The sequence below is a fragment of the Brachyhypopomus gauderio genome, chromosome 2 (genome assembly GCF_052324685.1).
Source record: "Brachyhypopomus gauderio isolate BG-103 chromosome 2, BGAUD_0.2, whole genome shotgun sequence".
Lineage (NCBI taxonomy): Eukaryota > Metazoa > Chordata > Actinopteri > Gymnotiformes > Hypopomidae > Brachyhypopomus > Brachyhypopomus gauderio.
Window position 1 is genome coordinate 31,520,708 of NC_135212.1, and position 24,540 is coordinate 31,545,247.

Genomic DNA, 24,540 nt, shown 5'->3' on the forward strand with positions numbered 1-24,540 from the left:
CCTTCGGTACCATCTATGACTCTCATTAACTCAAAAAGTTACAATGCAGTTTATTTGGCTTATTTTGTAAAAGAATGAATTCTTTTAATTTCATGTATTTTATAGGTTTGTTTTTGGAGGTGGGGCTTCACCGTGTTGTTTTGAAGCGATGTGCTGAGAAGTAAACTTTACCTCTCTGTGTAGGCATTATGAATAAGACGATCTGCACAACTCAAGAATGCGCGTACATTTGAGTGGAAATTATTAAATAGTTGAGAATATGTTCTGGTGCCCAGACAGACGTGACATTTTTTTCTCTAAAACCAAAGAATTTCTATTCACAGTATTTTATAACAAACCCCAGTATGGCGATAGCGAGCTGTGTTACTATGACAGAGACGAAGAACTGGAGATTATGCACACGGCAATCAGCATGCCAACGTTGTTCGAATTACAGGGAGTATTGTGTTATAAACCCTTATAGCATAATGGTTTGAATAACAGGGGTATTGTGTTAGAAACCCTATAGGAGAATGGTTCGCATTACAGGGGGTATTGTGTTATAAGCCCTATAGGAATGGTTGGCATGGTTAGCATTACAGGGGCTATGACTGAATCTGACCTCCCTAATTAAGACTTTGATCCTCAAAAGAGGTTAAAAACAACAGTTCACAGTTAATATATTATTATATTACATTTATGTTCAATTTAAACATATTCATATCTAATTTGAGCCTAACTTTACCAAGTGTTTTAACCTGGCTGGGTAATTGAACAATATTACACAGTATTACACATTATTATACAGTATTTACATTCATTTTCAAACTTTGTCCCAATACTATATACACTTTTTAAAAACACTAAACACATCAGTAGAGTGTATGACATACAGTGGCTGTAAGTTGGCATTGTGTTGATACAAAAAGCAATCATTACTTCAGGATATTATTAATTCAGAACATTTTGACATCTAGTTAGATTTCAGTTCAATACCCAACGAAATTCTAATCACTGTGACAAACATATTCTTTAAAATATGTAAGACAGATTATTCTGATTTTAGCAGAAAGTTTATTCAGTTTTTTTCCACTTTAATATCATACTTGCACTGAAAAGTGCATGTATAGGGAAAATTTAGATATAGATTAAATTCTCTCATTCTCTCTTCATCATACTCTCTTCATCATTCTCTCTTTATCATACTCTTCATCATACTCTCTTCATCGTACTCTCTTCATCACTCTCTTTATTATACTCTGTCATTCTCTCTTCATCATACTCTTTTCATCATACTCTTTTCATCATACTCTTTTCATCATACTCTCTTCATCATTCTCTCTTCGTCATACTGTCTTCATCATACTCCTCTTCATCATACTCCTCTTCATCATACTCATCTCAACCCCACAGAAAAAACTCATTCCTTCATGCAGGAGGAAGGAGAAAGCACAAGTTGGTGTGATGTTTTGGTTTCACACAAACCTGTTCTTAAAGAAAACAGCTATATCTAGATTGGGACAACCAGTAAGCTAACAATTGATTAGCTACATTGCAGCCACTAACCAAAATAATAATAATTTCGAAAGCACATAGGATGAAGAAGGACTTAATTTTCAGTTAGTGCAGCAAATAATCATATTTTAGTTAGAGAGGAGTTTGTAGTTAGTTATGAGTTTGTAGTTAGGGAGGAGTTTTTAGTTAGGGGAACAGTCAGTGTGTTTGCTCTCCTAACCAAATGAAGTAATCCAGCAGTGAAATGCATACCAACCAAGCTCATAAAGAAGCACAATATTATAGACATATTATATTTTTCTGTTTTTTATTTAAATTGTTTTTCTCAGGATGGTGATGGTGAAGGAAGCAGATCAAATTGTTTGAACAAATTGCTGTGGCCTAAAATGTGTTATTTCCTTGCTGGTTTTGCTCTAAATTAGGGTATTACTGGCTATTGGTTTTAGGGGTTGATCCTGTCTTAAACACATATATGTAAACGAATAAAACCTGTTTGACCTGAGTAACCAATAAAGGGCAGAGAAAAGGATAAATGCACAGCTCCGGCATATAACGACAGATTTAATCAGGATGTTAACCCCAAAGAACTTTCTTGGCGGTCACCCATATTTTATGTGAGGTGAATTGAAGGTGCAGTTCCTGTTAATTTGGTTTGTGTTAGAGGTATTTTAGCTTTCAAGCTTTTAACGATAAACTGTTTTGAACTTTTACCCTGAAATTACATGTGATAGCGTTTTTCTTAGAACGGATGTGTGTGTGTGAAGAACGTGTCAGAAGCACAATAATACAGATTCAGTTTTAAGCATTTGAAAAACCGACATACATTTTTTGTACATTATTAATTTTCTGTCCATGGATAATAAAAACTATTTTAATTTTCTTTGCAAATTAAGCAATAACTTTATATGAATATGATGTGTGCAGTTTCATAATAAACAGCAATTATTCAAAATCAAACACAAACAAAGTAATACTACATACCAGTACATAGTCCTGGCTGTACAAAGTCCAGTTTCAGGGTCCTGTTGTCTCTAAAAGTCCCTTAAGAGATAGGGCTGGCTGCTATAAATTAACACTGATATTGTAATATTTTGCCTAAAATGCAATATTTGCTCTGCCGCAATGTTACCACGTAAAAGCACACCACCATATTGTGTCCTTTTATGTTTTATATACATGGTGCAAAACATTTTATCACAATGATATTATCAAGGAAAGTTTTAACAATTAATAGCATTTCATGACTGATGCTACTTGGAGTAAAGCTCTCTCTGTAAACACTGTGATGCAGACACCCCTTCTCCACCGCGTCCTGCCGCATTCCCACCAGTGTTCTCTTACTCATGACTTCTCTTAAGTCCATGTGCTCTATACCTAGATATATACCTATGGCAGGAATGTGACAAAATTGCAAAACAAGACCCTTACACAACTGCAAAACAACACACCTACAGAACTCAACATTAATAACAGCAACAACATTAATAATAATATTAATTAATAACATTAATAACATTAACATTAATTATTAACATTAATTAATAATTAATAACAACATTAAGAACAACATAACCACATATAAATGTACTATAATAGAATTTCACCTGTGCACATTCATCTTCAAATGTCCTCAGATAATGAGACTCTAGAATTTCACTGAACTCTTTTACTTTACCGTAACAAAACATTAAAGTCAAGAAATCACAAAGAGCAGAAAATAACACTGGAAAAATTATGCTAGTTTAGCACATTATCAGTGTTATTTTGGGCAGTTTCTGAATAGTCCATTTCCACATGACATTCCGTATGGCTACATGAGGGAGGCACATGAAACTCTTCCTTCCTACACATCTCCTTCAGGTCTGCAAAACAGAGCAATAATGTTAGAAACCGACAAACTGCTCAGACTTCACACACAGATATACTGTAGCATTTGGTATCGTCAGTGATGATACTGATGCACTGCTGTTATTCATTGCATATGAACCTCTAGACACTGGGTTTGTTCTACTCACAATGGAGAACAGTCTTGTACACCTGAGTGTAGCCAGCTTCTCGGTTGCTGTTCAAGTCCACGGAGAAGAAGAAGCATAATTCGCGTGGTATCTCTGAGACCTGCAGGTCCAGTACTGTGGGAATAATCCTCTGGGACATTGGCCCTTCACATATGGCCTGCTGCATTTGATACAAGCACCATTCATCCTTTAAGAAGTTTGGAGTGATTAGCAGCACCCAGCAGTGACTGGTCTGCACAGCCCTGCAGAACTCAGTGGGCACAGCTCCACCCAGTGGACAATCACGTGGTTGCAGATAACAGCGCAGCCCTCTGGAGGGAGACTCCAAGAAGGAGACCAAAGCAAGTGCCTGGGAAATGTTTTCGTCACTGTGGCACACATACACATCATACTTGTGGCTGAATCGGAATGGCGACCTGAGTGAAGGAGGCAGCGAATGTCCTGAAGACTCTGGACAAGATGTTGATGAAGTGTGAGAACATCCAAAGCGCTGGGAGCAAGAAGGCTGTGCGGTACAGCAGGAAGGAGGAACTGTAGTGCAGACAGCAGTCATGAAGCCCATGTCTGTGGCAGAGCCACTCAGGACGCTGGAAGACTTCGCACTGCACAAAGACACTACATCCATGAAGGGGCCATTGGAGTTCACACTGTGACCACTGCTCTGGTTGTTTCTACATGTGCTATATGAAACCGTATCATTTTTCAGTTTCCCAAAGCGCTGACGTATCCAGCCTAAATGTGACAACATAAATATGTAGAAAAATACAATATACAACATACACTATTTTGTATATACTACAGTCCCTGACATAAGTTCTGTTGCTTATCCATGTTGTGGAAACAAAAGCTTATAACCTGACTTTAAATTCTTCGATTGGTTTTAGAAATGACTCATATAAAAGCTGAAACCCTCCCAAATGAGATTTAATTTACGAAAATAAATTTGCTTTACTGCAGAAATATTGATCATTTAATGAACACAAAAAGGTCACTTCATATAATTCACTCATAAGTCATATACAAATATATGCTTCATAACACTGGTGAATGACGTTGTGGTGCTATTAGAGCCATATTTAATATTTTGTGTGACTTCCACGAGCTTGAAGGACCGCATCCATGCAGATCGACAATGATTTATACAATTTATTGATGAAGTCATCAGGAATAGCAAAGAATGCAGTCTTACATGCCTCCCAGATTTAATCAAAATTCTTTGGTTTTGTCTTCCAAGCTTCCTCTTTCATCCTACCCCAAAAATGCTCAATGATGTTCATGTCTGGTGACTGGGCTGGCCAGTCCTGGAGCACCTTGATCTTCTTCGCCTTGAGGAACTTTGATGTAGAGATGGATATATGAGATGAAACACCATCCTGCTGCAAAATTTGACCCCTTTTATGATTGGGAATGTAAGATGTAGCTAATACTTCTTGATTTTTTAGGCTATTGATATTGCCTTCCACCTTGCAAATGTTTCGCACACCCCCATACTGAATGTAACCCCAGACCATGATCTTTCCACGACCAAACTTGAACAGTTTTCTGGGTGAATCTTGGATCCATATGGGCTCCAGTAGGTCTCCTGCAGTATTTGCGGCGGCTGTGGTGTAATTCAACTGAAGATTCATCTGAGAAATCCACCTTCTGCCACTTTTCCAGCATTCATCCGTTTAGCAGGCTATGTTTCCATGTTTCCATAGGACTTTTGTTTAGTGCTAGCTTCTGGGCACTGATTCGACCATAGAGGCCATTTCGAGACAGAATCCTACAAATTGTTCTAGTTGACACAGGGACTTGAGATGACCAGGCCTGGTGGAGCTCTGCTGCAGTGGAAGAGAGACTGGCTTTGGATTTTCTAACTAACAAACGTTCCTCTTGTGGGGTCTGCCAGACCTGGGCTTGTCAAAAACATCTTCTTCTTTTGGCAATTCCCGTTTAGGGGTCGCCACAGCAGATCAAATTTCTCCATCTGGCCCTGTCCTGAGTGTCCTCCACTGACACACCAGCCACTCTCAAATCCTCTACGACTGCATCCATAAACCTCCTCTTAGGTCTACCTCTCCTCCTCTTGCCTGGAAATTCCATTCTCAAGACCCTCCTACCAATATACCTCTCCTCCCTCCTCTGTACATGTCCAAACCATCTCAATCTTGCTTCTCTAACTTTATCTCCAAAACATGTTACATGTGCTGATCCTCTAATAAATTAATTTCTGATCCTATCCTTCCTCGTCACTCCAAATGAGAATCTCAACATCTTCATCTCAGACACCTCCATCTCCCTCACATGTCTTTGTCAGTGCCACTGTCTCCAGTCCATACAACATAGCAGGTCTCACTACTGTCCTATAGATCTTTCCTTTCATTCTAGCCGACACCCTTCTATCACAGATCACCCCAGACACTTTATGCCATTCACCCCACCCTGCCTGCACTCTCTTCCTTACCTCTCTTTCACTTCCTCCATTACTCCTCGACCCTAAGTAGGTAAACTCGTCAACCTTCGCCAAATCAACTTCTTGTAACTGGACCTGTCCACCGTCTGCCCTCTCATTCACACACATGTACTCTGTTTTACTCCTGCTCACTTTCATTCTCCTGCTCTCCAAAGCATATCTCCATCTTTCCAAGCTCACCTCCACCTGCTCCCTACTCTCACTGCAAATCACAATGTCATCAGCAAACATCATAGTCCAAGGGGACACCTGCCTAACCTCGTCCGTCAGTCTGTCCATGACAATTGCGAACAGGAAGGGACTCAGGGCTGATCCCTGATGTAGTCCTACCCCCACTTTAAACCCTTCTGTCATTCCTACCGCACATCTCACTGCTGTCAGACTGTTCTCATAAATATCCTGCACCACCCTCACATACTTTTCTGCTACTCCTGACTTCCTCATACAATACCACAGCTCCTGTCTCGGTACTTTGTCATAAGCTTTCTCTAAGTCAACAAACACACAATATAACTCCTTCTGTCCTTCCCTATACTTCTCCATTAACACTCTCAATGCAAACATAGCATCTGTGGTGCACTTAGCTGGCATGAAACCATATTGCTGCTCACAGATCTCTCTCCTCTAAGCCTAGCTTCCACTACTCTTTCCCAGATTTTCAGGCTGTGACTGATCAACTTTATTCCCCTGTAATTACTACAGCTCTGAATGTCACCCTTATTCTTAAAAATCGGCACCATTATGCTTCGTCTCCACTCCTCAGGCATCTTCTGACCTTCCAAGATTTTGTTAAATACCTCAGTCAAAAACTCCACTGCTGTCTCTCCCAAACATTTCCATGCCTCCACTGGAATATCATCTGGTCCAACTGCCTTACCACACTTCATTCTCCGAATTGCAGCCCTTACTTCCTCCTTGCTCACCTGGGGCACTTCCTGATTCACAACCTCTACCTCTTCTAACCTTCTTTCCCTTTCATTCTCTTGATTCATCAATTCCTCAAAATACTCCTTCCACCTTCCCAAGACACTCTCCTCACCAGACAACACATTTCCACCTTTATCCTTTATCATCCTAACCTGCTGCACATCCTGCCCATCACGGTTTCTCTGTCTGGCCAATCTGTACAGATCCTTTTCCCCTTCCATGACTCCTTGTCTATCTTCCTCGTCCTACCCAACACCTCCTCATCACCACTGTTCCCTCCACCAACATGTTCATTTAAATCTGCTCCAATAACCACTCTCTCTTCTTTAGGAACCTGCAAAACAACTTCATCTAACTCTCTCCAGAATTCTTCTTTCTCCTCCACATCACAACCTACATGAGGAGCATAAGCACTGATGACATTCATCATCACCCCATCAATCTCTAACTTTACACAGATCACCCTGTCACTTACTCTCTTTACCTCCACTACACTCTTACTAAACCCATCCTTCAGGATTACCCCTACTCCATTTCTCTTCCTGTCTACACCATGATAGAAGAGTTTGAAGCAACCACCAATGCTCCTGGCCTTGCTCCCCTTCCACTTGGTCTCCTGTACACACAGTATATCTATCCCTTTACCTGTCATAGAGCCCACATTCAACGTACCAACTCTAATCTCCATGTTTCTACTCTGCCTCCTCTCCTTCAGCTTCAGAACCCTCTTCCCCACTCTCCTCCTCCTCGTCCCAACAGTAGTCCAATTTCCGCTCATGCCCTGTTGGATAACAGCACCAGTGGTGGTCATTGTTAACCATCGACCGATCCGGTATGGAATACCTATTTTTGATCTGCATCATTTGATTTGGCGCAGTTTTTACACCGGATGCCCTTCCTGACGCAACCCTCCCTATTTATCCGGGCTTCGGACCTGCACTAAAATACACTGGTGTGTGCACCCTAGTGGCTAGGTTGTCAAAAACAACTCCAGTCTCTTAAAATCTTTTTTAAATTCTTTGTACTTGACGCTGAGACACATTAAAGGTGCCAGCCACCTCTGCAGTGGATTTGGTCTTCAGCGTCTTGATAATCAAGGCTTTGGTCGCAGGATGATTTTTGGCATGTTGTCAGAGGTCAAGTTGCAGTGCAAGTGAAGGTCTGGGGTGCTGGAGTTCTTTTTATACACACCCACTAATTAACCAATCAATTAGTGAGGCTGTAAACTAGGATTGGGTGCATTATATGACAAGGTGACAAAACCTTTGTCTTGCCAAAATCTGACCTTCTTTGTTCATTAAATGATCAATATTTCTGCAGTAAAGCAAATTTATTTTCGTAAATTAAATCTCATTTCGGAGGGTTTCAGCTTTCATATGAGTCATTTCTAAAAACCAATCTGTTACGCTGGGACGAGGCAGGCACGACAAGCAGGTACGGTAACATAAAACATATAATGAAGCAGACAATGGTGAAAGTGCGGCACGAACAGCGCGAGCACTTGACAGGTAACACAATGGCACGAGCTTTAGACAAAGACGAGCACAAAACATTGCGCAAACGCACATTAAATAAGTGATTAACACATACCCTCGTGATCTCGAGACAAGGCAAAGGTGCACACTCACACACTCACAAACGACCCACACCCACGGAACTACAAACATGGACATAACTGCACACAGACGAAGTAACGACATGCCCACAGGGAAGGGTCCGGAGCTGTCACCGTGACACAATCGATGAATTTACAGTCAGGTTATAAGCTTTTGTTTCCACAACATGGATAAGTGACAGAACTTATGTCAGGGACTGTATGTCATATTATATTATATACAATTTATTGTATTACATACACCATATTATATTTTATATTATGAATATATTAAAATCACTTCTTATATAAAGAGAACACTTCTAAATCTTTTTGAGAAACATGTTACAGTGGGGAAAATAAGTATTTAGTCAGTCACCAATTGTGCAAGTTCTCCCACTTTAAAAGATGAGAGAGGCCTGTAATTGACATCATAGGTAGACCTCAACTATGAGAGACAAAATGTGAAAAAAAAAATTGAGAAAATCATTTTGTCTGACTTTTAAAGAATTTATTTGCAAATAATGGTGGAAAATAAGTATTTGGTCACCTACAAATAAGCAAGATATCTGGCTGTCACAGACCTGTAACTTCTTTTTTAAGAGGCTCCTCTTTCCCCCACTCATTACCTGTATTAATGGCACCTGTTTGAAGTCGTTAACAGTATAAAAGACACCTGCCCACAACCTCAAACAGTCACACTCCAAACTCCACTATGATGAAGACGAAAAAGCTGTCGGAGGACACCAGAAACCGAATTGTAGACCTGCACCAGGCTGGGAAGACTGAATCTGCAATAGGCAAGCATCTTGGTGTGAAGAAATCTACTGTGGGAGCAATAATCAGAAAATGGAAGATCTACAAGACCACTACTAATCTCCCTCGATCTGGGGCTCCACGCAAGATCTCAGCCCGTGGGGTCAAAATGATCACAAGAACGGTGAGGAAAAATCCCAGAACCACAAGGGGGGGATCTAGTGAATGACCTGCAGAAAGCTGGGACCAACGTTACAAAGGCTACCATCAGCAACACACTACGACGCCAGGGACTCAGATCTTGCAGTGCCAGACGTGTCCCCCTGCTTAAGCCAGTCCATATCCAGGCACGTCTGAAGTTTGCTAGAGAGCATTTGGATGTTCCAGAAGAGTATTGGGAGAATGTCATATGCTCAGATGAAACCAAAGTAGAACTATTTGGTAAAAACACAACTCGTCGTGTTTGGAGGACAGTGAATGCTGAGTTGCATCCAAAAAACACCATACCAACTGTGAAGCATGGGGGTGGCAACATCATGCTTTGGGGCTGTTTCTCTGCAAAGGGACCAGGACGACTGGTCCGTGTACATGAAAGAATGAATGGGGCCATGTATTGTGAGATTTTGGGTGCAAACCTCCTTCCATCAGCAAGGGCAATGAAGATGAAACGTGGCTGGGTCTTTCAGCATGACAATGATCCCAAGCACACTGCCAGGGCAACAAAGGAGTGGCTAAGAAGGACCTTCTACCTACCACCTCCTTTGAGTATACCGGCATGCCTCCGCCGTTTTCCAGCTCTATCTGCACGCAGAAGGCGCAGACGTCGTGATAAACGCGGCGACAGGTTGATAAAACTTAAAGTCAGCTTGGCGTGCTCTTCTGTCACCTTCTCTGGAGCTACTGAGTCGGCCTCTCTTCGTTTCATTTCATGGCGCTTCCTGGATCCGATCGACTCCACGTTGGTTTCTTTGATCGGCTCGGATAAGGTGCAACTGACAGGCGTCTCTTTTCCTTACCTCTGCGGCCGTGAGGTGAACCTACGCAACCTGCAGCCTCTCGCTCGAGCCCGGCAGTCAGTTAATGCTCCGGCTCCGGTCAGGATGGCGCTGGTAAATGCTAGATCACTAGCCAACAAAACGTTTATCCTGAAGGATTTTTTTACGTCCCACAGTCTGGATTTTCTCTGTGTTACTGAGACATGGATGGCTGTTGGTGAGTCTAGTGCTTTTTGTGAACTTCTGCCACCCGATTGCACTTATTTTAATTCTCCCAGGGCGTCAGGACGCGGCAGAGGCACAGCGACTGTTTACAAAGAACAGTATAAATGTAAACGGGTCAATCCGATAACATCTTATTCCAGCTTTGAAGTTCACTTATTTGAACTTTGCTCTGCGTCCCCAGTGTTGTGCGCTGTTGTATACAGGCCACCTAAGTATAACAAAGATTTTATCAGGGACTTTGCAGACTTTTTGGCAGAATTAATGCCATATTATGATCGGATTTTATTAGTTGGTGTTGTGATTTTGGGTTTTTTGCGTAGCAATTAACACATGCTTTGTTTATTCTTTTAACATAATACAGAAGCAAAATGTAACCACTGTTTAAAAGAAGTGAATGTAATCATTGTTTAAGGTAGAAGTAAAATGTAACCACTGTCTAAGATGTGTCCGAGCTGTGAACCCTGGGAGAGGATGTTATGAAACCACACTGTAGAGTGAGATCTAAAAAGCAGAAGGCGTAGGCCTGATTGTGCCGACGTTGGGGAAATATGAATTTACAGCATCTTCATGAATGGTGGCCTCTTGCCGGCCTATCAGTCCATACACAGGAACCATATGTCCATGTTGGGATTGCAGAGAAGAAAGAGAAGTATTGTATGCTTGAAGAACAATACCATGTAAGGTATGGAAGAGCTGAGCGTTTGGGGGCGGAGAAATCATATATAAAGACGGCATGTACAAACACTTGTTGGGTCTCTCTGATGTAAAATGTTAGAATGTGAGATCCCCAGAGATATCTCTGTTTTAATAAAGGCCTTTTTGTTATTGCTATAATTTTGGTATGGTGGTTCCTGCTATCTCCTTCCCATCAAACGAATACGCTGGGCTAAAGTGGTAGGTAGAAGTTTAAAGCCCTCAATGTTGGTGATTTTAATATTCATGTATGCTGTCCCTCGAAACCGTTGGCCAATGATTTCCTACATCTTATTGATTCTTTTAATTTTGTACAGAGTGTGTCTGGTTCAACACAGGAGCGTGGGAACACTCTTGACCTTGTTTTAACATATGGTTTTACTGTTTCTAACTTGGAGGTTTGTGACACAGTTTTTTCTGACCATATGCCTGTTGTTTTTGACATGCCTTTCTTATGTCATATGGTGAAATCTCGCATTGCTACACGGCGCTGTCGTTCCTCTACCGCCGCTCGGTTCTCGGCAGCCTTTAATGCTATGATCAGCCATTCTGAGTCTCTTGATTTTAATTCCGATGTTGAGGCATTCACTTCTCGATTTAACTCCACCTGCCAGACTGTTTTAGATACTGTGGCTCCGCTGAAAACTAGATCTTTCAAACCTCGATCTGAGCCTTGGATAAAGGAGCATATGCGAGCTGCCAGGCGCGATTGCAGGAAAGCTGAGCGTAAGTGGAAGAAGGACTGGTGTCCTTCCAGGTGCCATGCGACAGTTGGCATTTTTATTAGAAATCTGTAAAAGTTGCTAGATCCAAGTACTTCTCTGATATTTTCTTCTAACTGCAACAATCCTCGTGTTCTTTTTAAAACTGTAAATTCTGCCCTAAATGCACTTCAATCGGGTTGCCTGGAGAGCTCCACTGAATTGTGTGAGAATTTCTTGAGCTTTTTTATTAATAAGGTTTCTAGCATTAGGGCCCTCATTAGTTCTCCCGTTTATGACCCTCTGATCTCTGTGACGTGCCCAGCTGTTTTTGACCAGTTTGAGCCTGTCACTTTGCCATCACTGAGAGATATCATTGGTCATATGAAGCCTGCTGGGTCTCCAAATGACCTCATTCCACCCCGACTTTTTAAAGAGGTCCTTCCCACCTTGGCACCTTATTTACTTAATATTATTAATGGAAGCTTAGCAAATGGTATAGTGCCTGTCAGTTTTAAGCATGCAGTGGTAACCCCACTTCTGAAAAAACCTAATCTAGACTCCTCTAAACTGTCCAATTTTAGAACAATTTCCAAACTTCCATTTCTTTCAAAAATTTTAGAGAAAGTTGTCTACTGCCAGCTGAGTGCATTTTTACATAATTATGACACCCTGGAAGTGTTCCAGTCTGGTTTTAAATCCTGTCACAGTACTGAGTTGGCACTGCTGCAGGTTTTTAATGACATTCTTTTATCCACTGACTCTGGTCACTGTTTTGCTTTGGTCCTGTTGGATCCAACAGCGGCCTTCGATACAGTGGACCATCAGATCCTTCTGTCTCGTTTGGAAAATTGGGTGGGCATTAAGGGTGTTTTAGATTGGTTCAGGTCCTATTTATCAGAGAGAAGTTTTTGTGTCCATATTGGAGCTTCTGAATCCTGTACATCACCCCTTACATGTGGGGTACCTCAAGGCTCTATACTTGGCCCTCTTCTGTTCTCTCTGTATCTACTGCCAATGGGATCGATTTTTAGGAGACATGACATCGCTTTCCACTTTTATGCTGATGACTGTCAAATTTTTGTGCCATTACAGCAGCAAAATGCATATTCCGCAGACCATCTTTTAAAGTGCATTGGAGACATCAAGGCATGGCTGTCCACAAATTTTTTGCACCTGAATGACGAGAAGACTGAGGTCATGCTGTTTGGACCTAGTGACACCGCCAAAATTAATGTTGATCTTGGTCCTTTGAATCAATATCGGACACAGACGGCAACAAATCTGGGTGTAAAACTGTACAGTAATCTAAAATTGATGCTCAGATTAAGTCAGTAGTCAAGTCCAGCTTTTTTCAATTGAGACAACTGACAAAAGGTGAAGCAATTTCTTTCACGGCACCAGTTTGAGATTTTAATCCATGCTTTTATCACAACTCGTTTGGATTATTGCAATGCACTTTATGTTGGGCTGAACCAGACACTACTTACCCGACTACAGATGGTACAAAATGCTGCTGCTCGACTTTTAGTTGGTGTCAAAAAATGTGAGCACATTACACCGATTTTAGCCTCACTTCACTGGCTCCCAGTTCGTTTTAGAATAGATTTTAAAATTCTTGTTTTGGTTTTTAAGGGTCTTCATGGCCTTGCCCCATCGTATCTATCTGACCTCCTCCACTCATACGCCCCTTCACGCTCACTCAGGTCAGCTGATCAGTCACTTCTAGTCATCCCAAAGACTAAGAGGAAGATGAGAGGTGACCGGGCTTTCTCAGTCGCTGCCCCAAAACTTTGGAACAATCTCCCTTTGCATATCAGGCAGGCTGACTCACTCTCTGCTTTTAAACGTGCTCTTAAAACACATTTTTTCTCTTTGGCTTTTAACCCAGTCTGAGATGTTGTGTGTGTTGAGAGCAGAGGTGGGTAGAGTATTCAACAATTTTACTCAAGTAAAAGTACAGTTACTTGAACCAAATGTTACTCAAGTAAAAGTAAAAGCATGCATCCCAAAAATTTACTTGAGTAAAAGTAAAAAAGTACTTTGATTAAAAGCTACTCAAGTAGTGAGTAAATGCATGAGTACTGTCTCGTGTCAGTAAATTACATCATGGGAAATTGAATTATGGGAAACAATGACTTTTAATGATAAAAATAATGTATTATAAATAAATATTATATATATATATATAAATTATTTATTATAAATATGTATTTTTGTTTGTTCCTAATTATTAGGCCTGTGTAACTTTAATGTGTTCCACAAAAGCACTAACTGATGAGACTGTCAGCCAATACGTGTAGCTACAACTTGACACCAACTGAATCAATTTGTAGCAGACTTAATCATCCTATATTGCTAGTGTGTGCAATCAGTGTGAGAACTGGTTTTTAGTATTGCACTGCGTTACATTTAATAATTACATCATACAAACGTTATCGCATTGTGTTTCCTCATATTTGATGTTGAGTTCTTGTAGGCTGAAATGTCCACACGTTTGCAGACACAACTGGCAGCGCCAAGGTGAGACACACGCATTTGGCTGTCTTCACACGCTTACACGCCATACATCCGTTTTCTCACGCTGAAAAAAATCTAGTTTATTTACCTCTGATCCACATCTATGATTCAATGAGTTACTAGTTCGCTCTGGCGCCAACTACTGGCGATCGATCAATCGCGATATAATACTTAATTTGTGTCCATTTTACACCCACCCCCGGTCAACAATTTACGTTCACCACCCAAACCCCAACCCCCCACCCCGCTTTAAATCTCAAATCTCTTGAAAACTTGGCAACCCTGCAGCGCATAATATAGCTGTCCTTTTACACGTTTGTAATGTAAACATTGGCTGTATGAGGTCAGGGATGCTCGGTAAGTTTTTCTGTCACTTTCTTGCTACCGGTGGAGAAAGTTTGCGTATGTGATCACGTGATTGACCGGCTTCATTTGATTGGTCACTCATACTCAGGTGACGAGACGTTGGTCAGTCTTCTCACTGAAAAGACGAATTATTTACAAATAATTATTTACAAATAATTATTTACAAATAATCGGCGCAAATCCGATTGTAACGGAGTAAAAGTCGCGTTTTTCTCACCACATATTTACTCAAGTAAAAGTAGAAGTCTTTCATATTAAAACTACTCCTACAAGTACATTTTTGTCCAAAAAGCTACTTGAGTAAATGTAACGGAGTAAATGTAACGCGTTCCTAACCACCTCTGGTTGAGAGGTTGTTTTTGTTTAACTGTGGTTGTCTTTTATATGTATTTTATGCTCCTACTTGTGTACAGCGGCCTTGGCCAATGACATTGATTTTAAGGTGCTTTATAAATAAATTTGATTTGATTTTATTTGAAACATTTCAAAGTCCTGGAGTGGCCTAGCCAGTCTCTCGATCTCAACCCCATCGAAAACCTTTGGAGGGAGTTAAAAGTCCGTGTTGCCCGCCGACAGCCCCAAAACATCACTGCTCTAGAGGAGATCTGCATGGAGGAATGGACCAACATACCAGCAACAGTGTATGCCAACCTTGTGAAGACTTACAGAAAACGTTTGACCTCTGTCATTGCCAACAGAGGATATACAACAAAGTATTGAGATGAACTTTTGTTATTGACCAAATACTTATTTTCCACCATTATTTGCAAATAAATTCTTTAAAAGTCAGACAAAATGATTTTCTCAATTTTTTTTCACATTTTGTCTCTCATAGTTGAGGTCTACCTATGATGTCAATTTATTACCGGCCTCTCTCATCTTTTTAAGTGGGAGAACTTGCACAATTGGTGACTGACTAAATACTTATTGTCCCCACTGTATAGGCTATGGATAATACCCATAAACTGTAAAATCACATTATGCTTATTGTGCCAATAACTTACCAATAATCCCAGTGTTTTCACCCATTCTCGCCCATCTTTCCACAAAAGAAAACGCTGCTAGACAGAAAACAGATTGACTTGAGACTTACTTTACTGTCACACTTTTGTAGTTGTCTGAAAGAAACTCTGGAGACATGGACCACACAATGCTGTTAGCCTACTTTGATTCATCCTTCACTTTTCTTTACTGGGTAGGCTAGTTTTTGCACTTTGGATTATGTTTTATGTGATTTTCCTAATGAAGGACTGGCCAACTAGCCAGATATGATAAACCTTTCTGGAATGTGTGATCATGAAATGTGTAGTTCTGAAGTGTTCCTGCAGCTAAGATCATCATTAAATGTGCGGTTCTGAAGTGTTCTTACAGCTAAGATCATCATGAAATGTGCGGTTCTTAAGTGTTCTTACAGCTAAGTTCATCATGAAATGTGCGGTTCTGAAGGGTTCTTACAGCTAAGATCATGATTAAATGTGTAGTTCTGAAGTGTTCTTACAGCTAAAATCATGATGAAATGTTTAGTTCTTAAGTGTTCCTATAGCTATTGCGCTGCTCTTCAGAATGGCCAACTGCCCCAAGTGGACATTGAGTAGTGAAGTACTTGGCTCATAGATATACACAGCAAGCTCGCCATTTCAGTTGTAGCTTTGATAGGGTAAGTCAAATGTAGAACTATGTTAGCAACGTTAGACACAACAATTTGCAGAAATATTGTGTATATGTTAATCCTACAACCCAGAGGTGTCAAGTTACTTAAGTAGAAATTTTGGTTATTTATACTTTAGGGGAGACTGGGGTAAGATGACCCATTTTTCATATTTAGGATCACTACATCAAAGCAATCATAGTTTTGTTGTGAACAAACATATCTGCAAATATTTCAGGATGTTGTGCATCCCTCCAAACAAACAGAATGAGTATAAACATAATTGTTTCGATAATATAGCATGTCCAAAATAAGATGTCTTGTGGCACAACTTACCCTGTGTATGGGGTAAGTTGAGCATATGAGTGGGGTAAGTTGACAGTGTCCTTGTTTTTTTTTTTTTTTGTCAGACCTAGGAGCCAACCCTAATGTGAATACTTCTGACACCTTTGCCTACAACATGTAATAACTAGCTACTCACAAGCTTAATGAACTATAACGCTAGCTAGCATACCATGTGCACAGCTATCATGTACATCAGTGCGGTGAGCCAACTGAATGTTTTTGAGATTAATTCATGTTTTGTGATGTTAGTTTAACGACCTGTACGCGTACATGAAGAATGAAGCAGAAATGCTAAAAGAAAGCGAGAATAGAAGCAGAAACAACGCAGAGGCGTACGCAGAAGTAAAAACGGATTTATGCACTTCAGCTAAATAGGGTAGCAGTTATGTACGAGGCGGCAGTGGAGATGGAAGAGCAGCACAAAGAGCTATCTAAAATAACCACACAACTCAACCCAACGAGGGAATGAGACTACCAGAAGCTGATGGGTCACCGCCTCCTATACCCCCATTCTCACTCCTCCAGCCTGAGTGAACACGCATTACAGGACCTGCAAGCAAGAGGTCTGACTAAATACCTGATCCTCAAACATATAGTAAGTTCAGGGCTGCTCGAATTCGACGACCATCCAACTGGGCATGAAAATCCTCTTCCTACTGGCCTACTACAACAACTGGGCATGGAAATCTACCTTCCAAAAGTGTAATAAGACACCTAAAGCTAAGTGGTTAGGACCCATGTCAATGTTACACGCCAAACAAATTGTCAGTGCACGTTCACAATCCCGTAGCCAGAGTCAACATGCTGTGGCAGCGTTTGGAGGAATTTCTTTTCTGAAGTCATAGAAGACACCCTATTGTTGTTGTTCTAATAAAGTTGTTCTGAGTCTGTTGAAGAAATTTTAAAACTTCCCAAAATTTTCAAACAAAGAGAATGAGAAGTTGAGAGAGCTTGGAAATTGAAGCAGCAAGAAGGGTGTCTGTCTGGATTGGCTTACCTAGATACACCACAAAGCATCAACCCCATAATATAGAAGCTTCCTTATGGCCTACGGGAAATGTAGGTCACAGAGGGCTCCAGATATAAAGAAGACCATCTTGTGTCCTTTCCTCCTTTCAGCTTCTTTGTACAGTTTATGCACAGCCAGGCAAAGGAATGGTCCGAGCTTCACACTCTCCACAGCCATGATGGGGCCCCGCCCCCAGCTGCCATAGCCAAGAACAGAGGAACGAACACCGGTTCCAGTAAAAAAAGATCAAAGTAACAACTGGATCTGTGGTGCAAAACTATGACCAAAGGAAAGAGGACACAGAGCCTCACAGTCAGTGTCCCATCCACAGCAAACCTCATCCGTTGTCCAAATGCCAGAGCGGAGAGCATACCTAAAATACAGATCTATTTGCTACAGGCAAACTCTGCGACTCTACAAAGCATGTAACGAGAGACTGCACTGTGACAGTACAGTACAGAGTGCGTCAGGGACATGCATACGTCGGTGCTCTCATAGAATGCGACATGCTGACAGATCAGAAATTCCGACACAGGGGGTGGCTCAGTGTTACTCTCATCTTAAAGCCATAGCTTTATCCCAATCCGGACCGTATCCCGAAAGTTGATGACAATGCTCCCTGCATTGTTCACGATGAAAATGCATGAGCAATGCAATGGACCTTGCAACACACCATAAGCTCAGCTGCTAGACCTAGGCTGGATTGTAGTAGGTGAAGTCTGTCTAGGAAGAACACACAAACCCAGGGACGTTAACGTCTTCAAAACCAACATACAAAACCTTTTTTTAGTCCCTGCATGAACAACATTCAAATAAAAGAGAGTGAGCTTGAGTCCACAGACAATCAAAACAAGCTGTCAGTCACTATCCAGCACAAGCATCAAAACTGAATTAGAAGGTTTAGGAGCCACCGTGTTCCAAAGGAAGGAAGACAATGACAGCCCTGCTCTGTCAGTGGAGGACAAAATCTTCATTGACACCATGGATAGAGAGATGTATTTAGACAATGAGAACCACTGGGTGGCGCCATTGCCATTCCACTCCCCCTATTGTCTTTTGATCAACAGAAACCAACACTCAAACGTCTACATACGCTAATACCCTTATTCGACAAGAGACCAGCTATGAAAGAACACTTTTTTACCTTTATGCAGAAAGAGCTCGACAACAAATATGCGGAGCCAGTCCCACAAAAAGGTGGAGAATGCTGTAGACCACCAGAACTACCTGAGGTTTCTGTGGCACAGAGGCAATAACTATGATAAAGAAATAGCGGAGTTTAAAATGAGAGTGCACATCTTTTGCAACAGCCTGTCCCCCTCAGTACCCATCTATAGCCTAAGGAGAACAGCTGAACAAGGATAATACAGCGCCAGTGTCAAGCAGTTCATCAGAAAAAATGTTTATGTTGATGATGGACTGGCCTCTGTAAGTACCATAGCAGAGGCAGTTAGACTCCTGAAGAACATGAGAGATGCTTGTGAGTTGCATCTCAAACTGCACAAGATAGCCTCCGACTGCTGCCAGGTGATGGAAGCTCTCCCCGTAGAACAAAAATTCAGCAGACCACAGAACCAGACTCATTCCAGCTGCCATGTGGAACCACATCTGCTGGCTAAATGAGCCTTCCTAGCACATACAGAAGATGGAGAAGGGTCTGACACAAACTGCTTCCAGCTCATCGAGCCAGAGAAAGATGAGGAAATTCGTCCTCAAGCAAACATCTTCAAAGCAGAAATCTCTGGGGTCCTACAGGTTTGAACACTTTTCAACCAGGAAAGCCCTTGTAAGAGTCATAGCTATCCTCATACATGTAGCTAGGTCTTGCTCCCACCTTGCAAGCTCAGGCGCTTGTGAAGGATGCCATTGCTGTGAGATGAGAAACGTATCAGCAGAAATCACACAAGCCAAAATCATTATAACACAGTGCGTGCAACACAAGGAGTTCAAAGCGGAAATAACCTGCATGACAAGAGGACGAGAACTCCACAAACAGTCCTCTGAGTTAAGCCCGATAATGGATGGAGAAGGACTGATTAGGGTAGGAGACCATGTCCTCAGCTGATCTCCTTGAAGAAAAACACCCATTAATCATTCCATCAAAACACCACATCTCCGTACTAGTTAGACACTATCACCTACAGGTAGCGCACCAGAGGTGACACTTCACTGATGGTGCCTTACGCACAGCTGGGCTGTGAATCATAGGTAAAAGGTTCGCTGCCAGCATCATTCACAACTGTGATGTCAGACATCTGTCAGATGTCAGACCTACCCACAGACAAAACTCACTTCGGACTCAGCATTCACCCACGTGGGTTTGGATGTATTTGGGCCGTAGAACAATGCAACGCACCAGAGCGAAAGATACAGGTGGGTAAAAAAGATTAATGAAATATGAGCCATGTTTTTGTTTGTGACAATCGAGTCTATGTTGACCTCTAGTTTCATCAATGCTCTGTGTCTGTTCCTGTCTATCCGAGGGCCAGGTCACCACTTCCGGTCAGACAGGGGCACAAACTTTATAGGAGCCTATAAAGAGCTGAATCGTCCAGTGGCGGCGTGCTTTACACCACTGCATCCGATGCTTAGCATTGCACTTGGTGATGTATGGCTTGGATGCAGCTGCTCAACCATAGAAACCCAATCCATGAAGCTCTCTGCACACTGTTCTTGAGGTAATCTGAAGGCCACACGAAGTGTGGATGTCGGTAATGACTGACTCTGCAGAAAGTTGGTGACCTCTTCGCACTATGTGCTTCAGCATCCGCTGACCCAGCTCCGTCAGTTTTTGTGGCCTACCACTCCATGGCTGAGTTGATGTAGTTCCCAAACACTTCCGTTTTCTTATAAGACAGTTGATAGTTGACTGTGGAATATTTAGGATCAAGGAAATTTCACGACTGGATTTGTTGCACAGGTGGCATCCTATCACAGTTCCACACTGGAATTCACTGAGCTCTTGAAAGCGACCCATTATTTCACAAATGTTTGTAAAAACAGTCTGCATGCCTAGGTACTTAATTTCATATACCTGTGGCCATGGAAATGTTGGAACACATGATTCCGATAATTTGGATGGGTGAGCAGGGCCGGCGCCAGAACATATACAGTGAGGGGGCGTCAGAAAATTTCGGGGGGGGCGAACGTAAGTTGTTGAGCGGGGGGGGGGGGGGGTCACCATGTAGCGATTGTTGTAAAATAAATGGGTCTTATTTTTTACATTGAGGGGGCGCGACACCTCGCCTGAGGGGGCAACGCCCCCATTCGCCCCCCCGTGGCGCCGGCCCTGTGGGTGAGTGAATACTTTTGGCAATATAAATGTGCCATATTTGTTAATTGTGATTTTTCACCGCAATCAAAATTTGTCCTCAACTTTTCCCCCATCTGTGCAGTTAGAACACACACACACTAGTGGTTACTAGGGTGCTGTGGTGCACACTTACTCAGAACGGTGGGCAGCCCTAGCCCAGCGCCCGGGGAGTAGTTGGGGTTATGTGCCTTGCTCAAGGGCACCTCAGGCCTGGGAATCGAACCCACAACCCTCCGGTCACAAGACCAGGTCCCAAACCATCAGACCATGACTGCCCCAACCACCAGACCATGACTGTGTATAAGTTTGTACTACATCATATAACAAATATCTAGGCACAAGCTTGATGAACTATAATGCTAGCTAGCATACCATGTGCGCAGCTATCATATAGCTATCAGTGCTGCAAGCTAACTGCATTCATATTTTGCGATGTTAATTTAGCAACAGGTTCTATGTACTGATTGTACCACGAGTCAGTTGTATTGTAGTTTTTGTAGTTAATTTTAAAAGGTAAAAATAAGAGAGGACGAAGATGAAGACACCTTTTCTCCAAACTCGACTTCCCTCGATTCTTTGTAAGCTGTCTAGTGTTGTTCAAACGCAACTGCAAGGGAAGGACAGCTAAGATCATGGTGAAAGACAAATATCTATTGTTCTGAATTGTTCAAAAGTGGCTCTAATGTGGTTCCAACGTGTTCTGAGTGATTTGCTCAGCTACTATCACAGTTCTGAAGTGTTCCTACATACACACTGGCTGAGACAGCCAAGTAATGTAACACTACGGATGCCAGCAGCCAAAACTAGACCAGCACAACCTTAACTTCTCATCTGCTTCCTCCATGCACCTGTGTCTGTGGCAAAGAAACAGGTGTTGAGCAGAAACATTTTAGATTTGACTCATCGTTCCATCACACTGACCTCTATACCTAAAAGTCATGTTTCTGACTGCTAAACAAGTGACATGTGTTAGGTCAGCTGTCGCAGACAAGATCTTAATTTGATAATATGGTAATTATCTCAAGAAACAACTATCAAAAGACACAATAACACCTGAAACTAATTCAAGACATTTAACTGTGAAATCTGCTTCCTTTACTTGGTCATTGCTATTTCTTTTATTTTTGGCAAGACTCTCATTTTCATACAAAATCTATTTTGTACCATCCATGATATAAGGAAACAGCCAGTTGGTATTATTGACAAGTGCACAGCACACAAACATACAATCCCTGGTTTAAAAAGATCAACTACAATATTTAGAAATGCCAAACCTTGCTTAGTGAAATATCCACATTACAGGAGAGTTATGTTTTAACTTCTGCCAATCCCTTAGTCTAATGGACAACTGCATGACTATATAGTATACATAAAATGACAGCATGCTGTTAAAACAAACACCAAATGTTAAAATCACAATGAAAATGCAAGTCAGTAGTTACTACTTACTGAAGTGAGAGCAGTATCCTTATGCTAGAAAACCGATCTGAACATACTCCATGCATGCAAATAATCTTGAAAAATTATTTAATAATACTGAAAACATGAAGATGAATTCGGTCTCTGCTGAATTTATAACTGAGGAAGAGACAGTGCCATTTATAGGAAGTCTGCATAAAAACGGAAGTGAAGTAATCAGATTATGAGGTTGTGACTTTGCTTTCATTTAGAAGCTCTTTTCTACCACCCCATAGACCCATATTTTAATATATGTAAAATATATTAAATAAATATAAAATAGTTTACTTGTTCAGTATTGCAACACAATTTTGCTAAGGAGACGTTATTACCAACAACTACTCTCATAAGTGAAATCTGTCAGAATGAGGAAGATAACTAATTTACTTATGTGTAGCCAGTGTTCAGCAAGTGGGATTTCCCCGCTTTCCCCATGGTAACTCCACAAGTGTAAACATGGCCTGCACTAAATCTAAACAATTCATTATGATTTGTTGTATTCTACAGAGATTAACATACATAAATAAAATTATTACAAAGACATAACCCAGTAATGATATGAATCATCATGGAGCAAAGAGGTAGACACAAATGCTGAGAGGAGCGAGATTTAATAAAGGGCATATTAGGCAGTCCAGGGGGGTATTCCACAAAGCGGGGTTAACAAACTCTAAACTTAACCCTGATCTCTGAGTTGTCTTACCCCGATGTGACATACTCAGAGTTTTCGGTTCCAAAACGGCGGATCGGAGTTAAAGTAATCAGGGTCGCTTTGAGTAGGTTGACCCAGACAGAAGCGCGTTCACGCGTAACTATGAAAGGCATTCTTAATGGAACGCAGATAAATAGGATTTATCATGGACTTAAACGCGAAAATCAGCCGAGCATCGTATTTCACACCACTGTAGCTTGAAGTATTAATGACTGCGTATGCAGAATATTTAGATGTTATTAAACGTAAATGTAATACTGCGGTAGCTGCTAGAGAAAGGCAGTCAGCATGTCAAAAAATTGCCAACAGAGTTAATGCGTGAGTGAAAATGATATTTTTATATTTAGCAGAAGGGTGCGATTATATTATTATATTCTCCACATTTATAATACTGTATTGAGTTTTTAAATATTTTTTTAATCGAACACTTACTAATTCCAGATCTAATCTGAGTGGTGTGAAACACACATGGCATCAGATAAAAATGAAGTATAAGAATATAGTACAAAGTGGTATGGCTGTACACAGGGGCGATTTTAGGATCTGGTCTTTAGGGGTGCCCAGCCCCTAGTGCTCACAGAGGCACAATACTAAAGTATTGCGCAGGTACAGAGCAAGGTTTTTGCATAATATAATATTTTAAAAATGTGTTGAGCCAGGGGGTGCTGAGCAACTTCACGATGGTGCTCTAGCACCACTAAAAATACCCTAGCCTCGCCCCTGGCTGTACATAACTATATCTTATTCTTAAAATATATTCTAAAATATATTTAATTACAGGAAAAATGAAATAATGAAACATAACAGTGAATTTGACTGTAATGTATAAAGGTTACAGGGTGGATGGTGGGGTGGGTGATGGTGGTGCATGATTTAATGTGAAAAGCAGTGATTGCAGATGGAGTCTCTGACAACTCCACCATCTCTGTTGTCACCCACAATGCATTTAAGGTTCCTCATCTGTGGGCATGTCAGAGATGGTAGGCTGTCGCTCTTCCTGGATTGTTGCAATGTTGTGTAATACCACATATGCCATTATTATGTGGCATGATCTCTCACGGGTAACTCTGACCTCCTTCAGGCACTGGAACCTGGGAGTCATGAGGTATAGGACAGGCAGGGACACCCTCTGTCTCCATGAAGGAGGCTGTCATAGTGTCCTATATTGCACTAGGGTTTGCAATGATTTAACTATTACACTGCATGTGAACAACTAGCATAACTACCTCAGGCCTACTCTGTTCAGATTTGTTGTATAGTGTGGAATCATACATGGATCCTGGCCATCTGGCTTCAACATTTGTGATGAGGTGG

The 24,540-nt window shown here is 41.4% G+C and overlaps 1 protein-coding gene across 5 annotated transcripts; it reads right to left on the reverse strand.

Moving 5' to 3' along the window:
- Positions 1-1,085: 1,085 nt before the first annotated feature.
- On the reverse strand, positions 1,086-22,662 carry tirap (toll-interleukin 1 receptor (TIR) domain containing adaptor protein). Of its 5 annotated transcripts, none has more exons than XM_076994074.1 (4): positions 22,506-22,662; positions 15,746-15,802; positions 3,510-4,241; positions 1,086-3,356 (listed from the first exon to the last, which is right to left on the reverse strand). In XM_076994074.1, the coding sequence occupies exons 2-4, from the start codon at positions 15,768-15,770 to the stop codon at positions 3,232-3,234; spliced, it is 882 nt and encodes a 293-aa protein (XP_076850189.1). In that variant the 5' UTR covers positions 15,771-15,802; positions 22,506-22,662; the 3' UTR covers positions 1,086-3,231. The 5 variants fall into 5 exon arrangements, 4 of the variants coding, with proteins under 4 accessions (XP_076850189.1, XP_076850198.1, XP_076850205.1 ...); XM_076994083.1 differs by having other exon boundaries at positions 15,746-15,799; positions 22,506-22,661; XM_076994090.1 differs by lacking the exon at positions 15,746-15,802 and having other exon boundaries at positions 22,506-22,655.
- Positions 22,663-24,540: the final 1,878 nt, after the last annotated feature.

Bases quoted from the DNA above. Each gene is read 5' to 3' on its own strand.
- tirap (XM_076994065.1), bottom strand. From the start codon at position 4,287: ATGTTGTATATTGTATTTTTCTACATATTTATGTTGTCACATTTAGGC. The intron at 3,357-3,509 runs GTGAGTAGAACA...TCTGTTTTGCAG, and splicing joins GTACAAGACTGTTCTCCATT to ACCTGAAGGAGATGTGTAGG.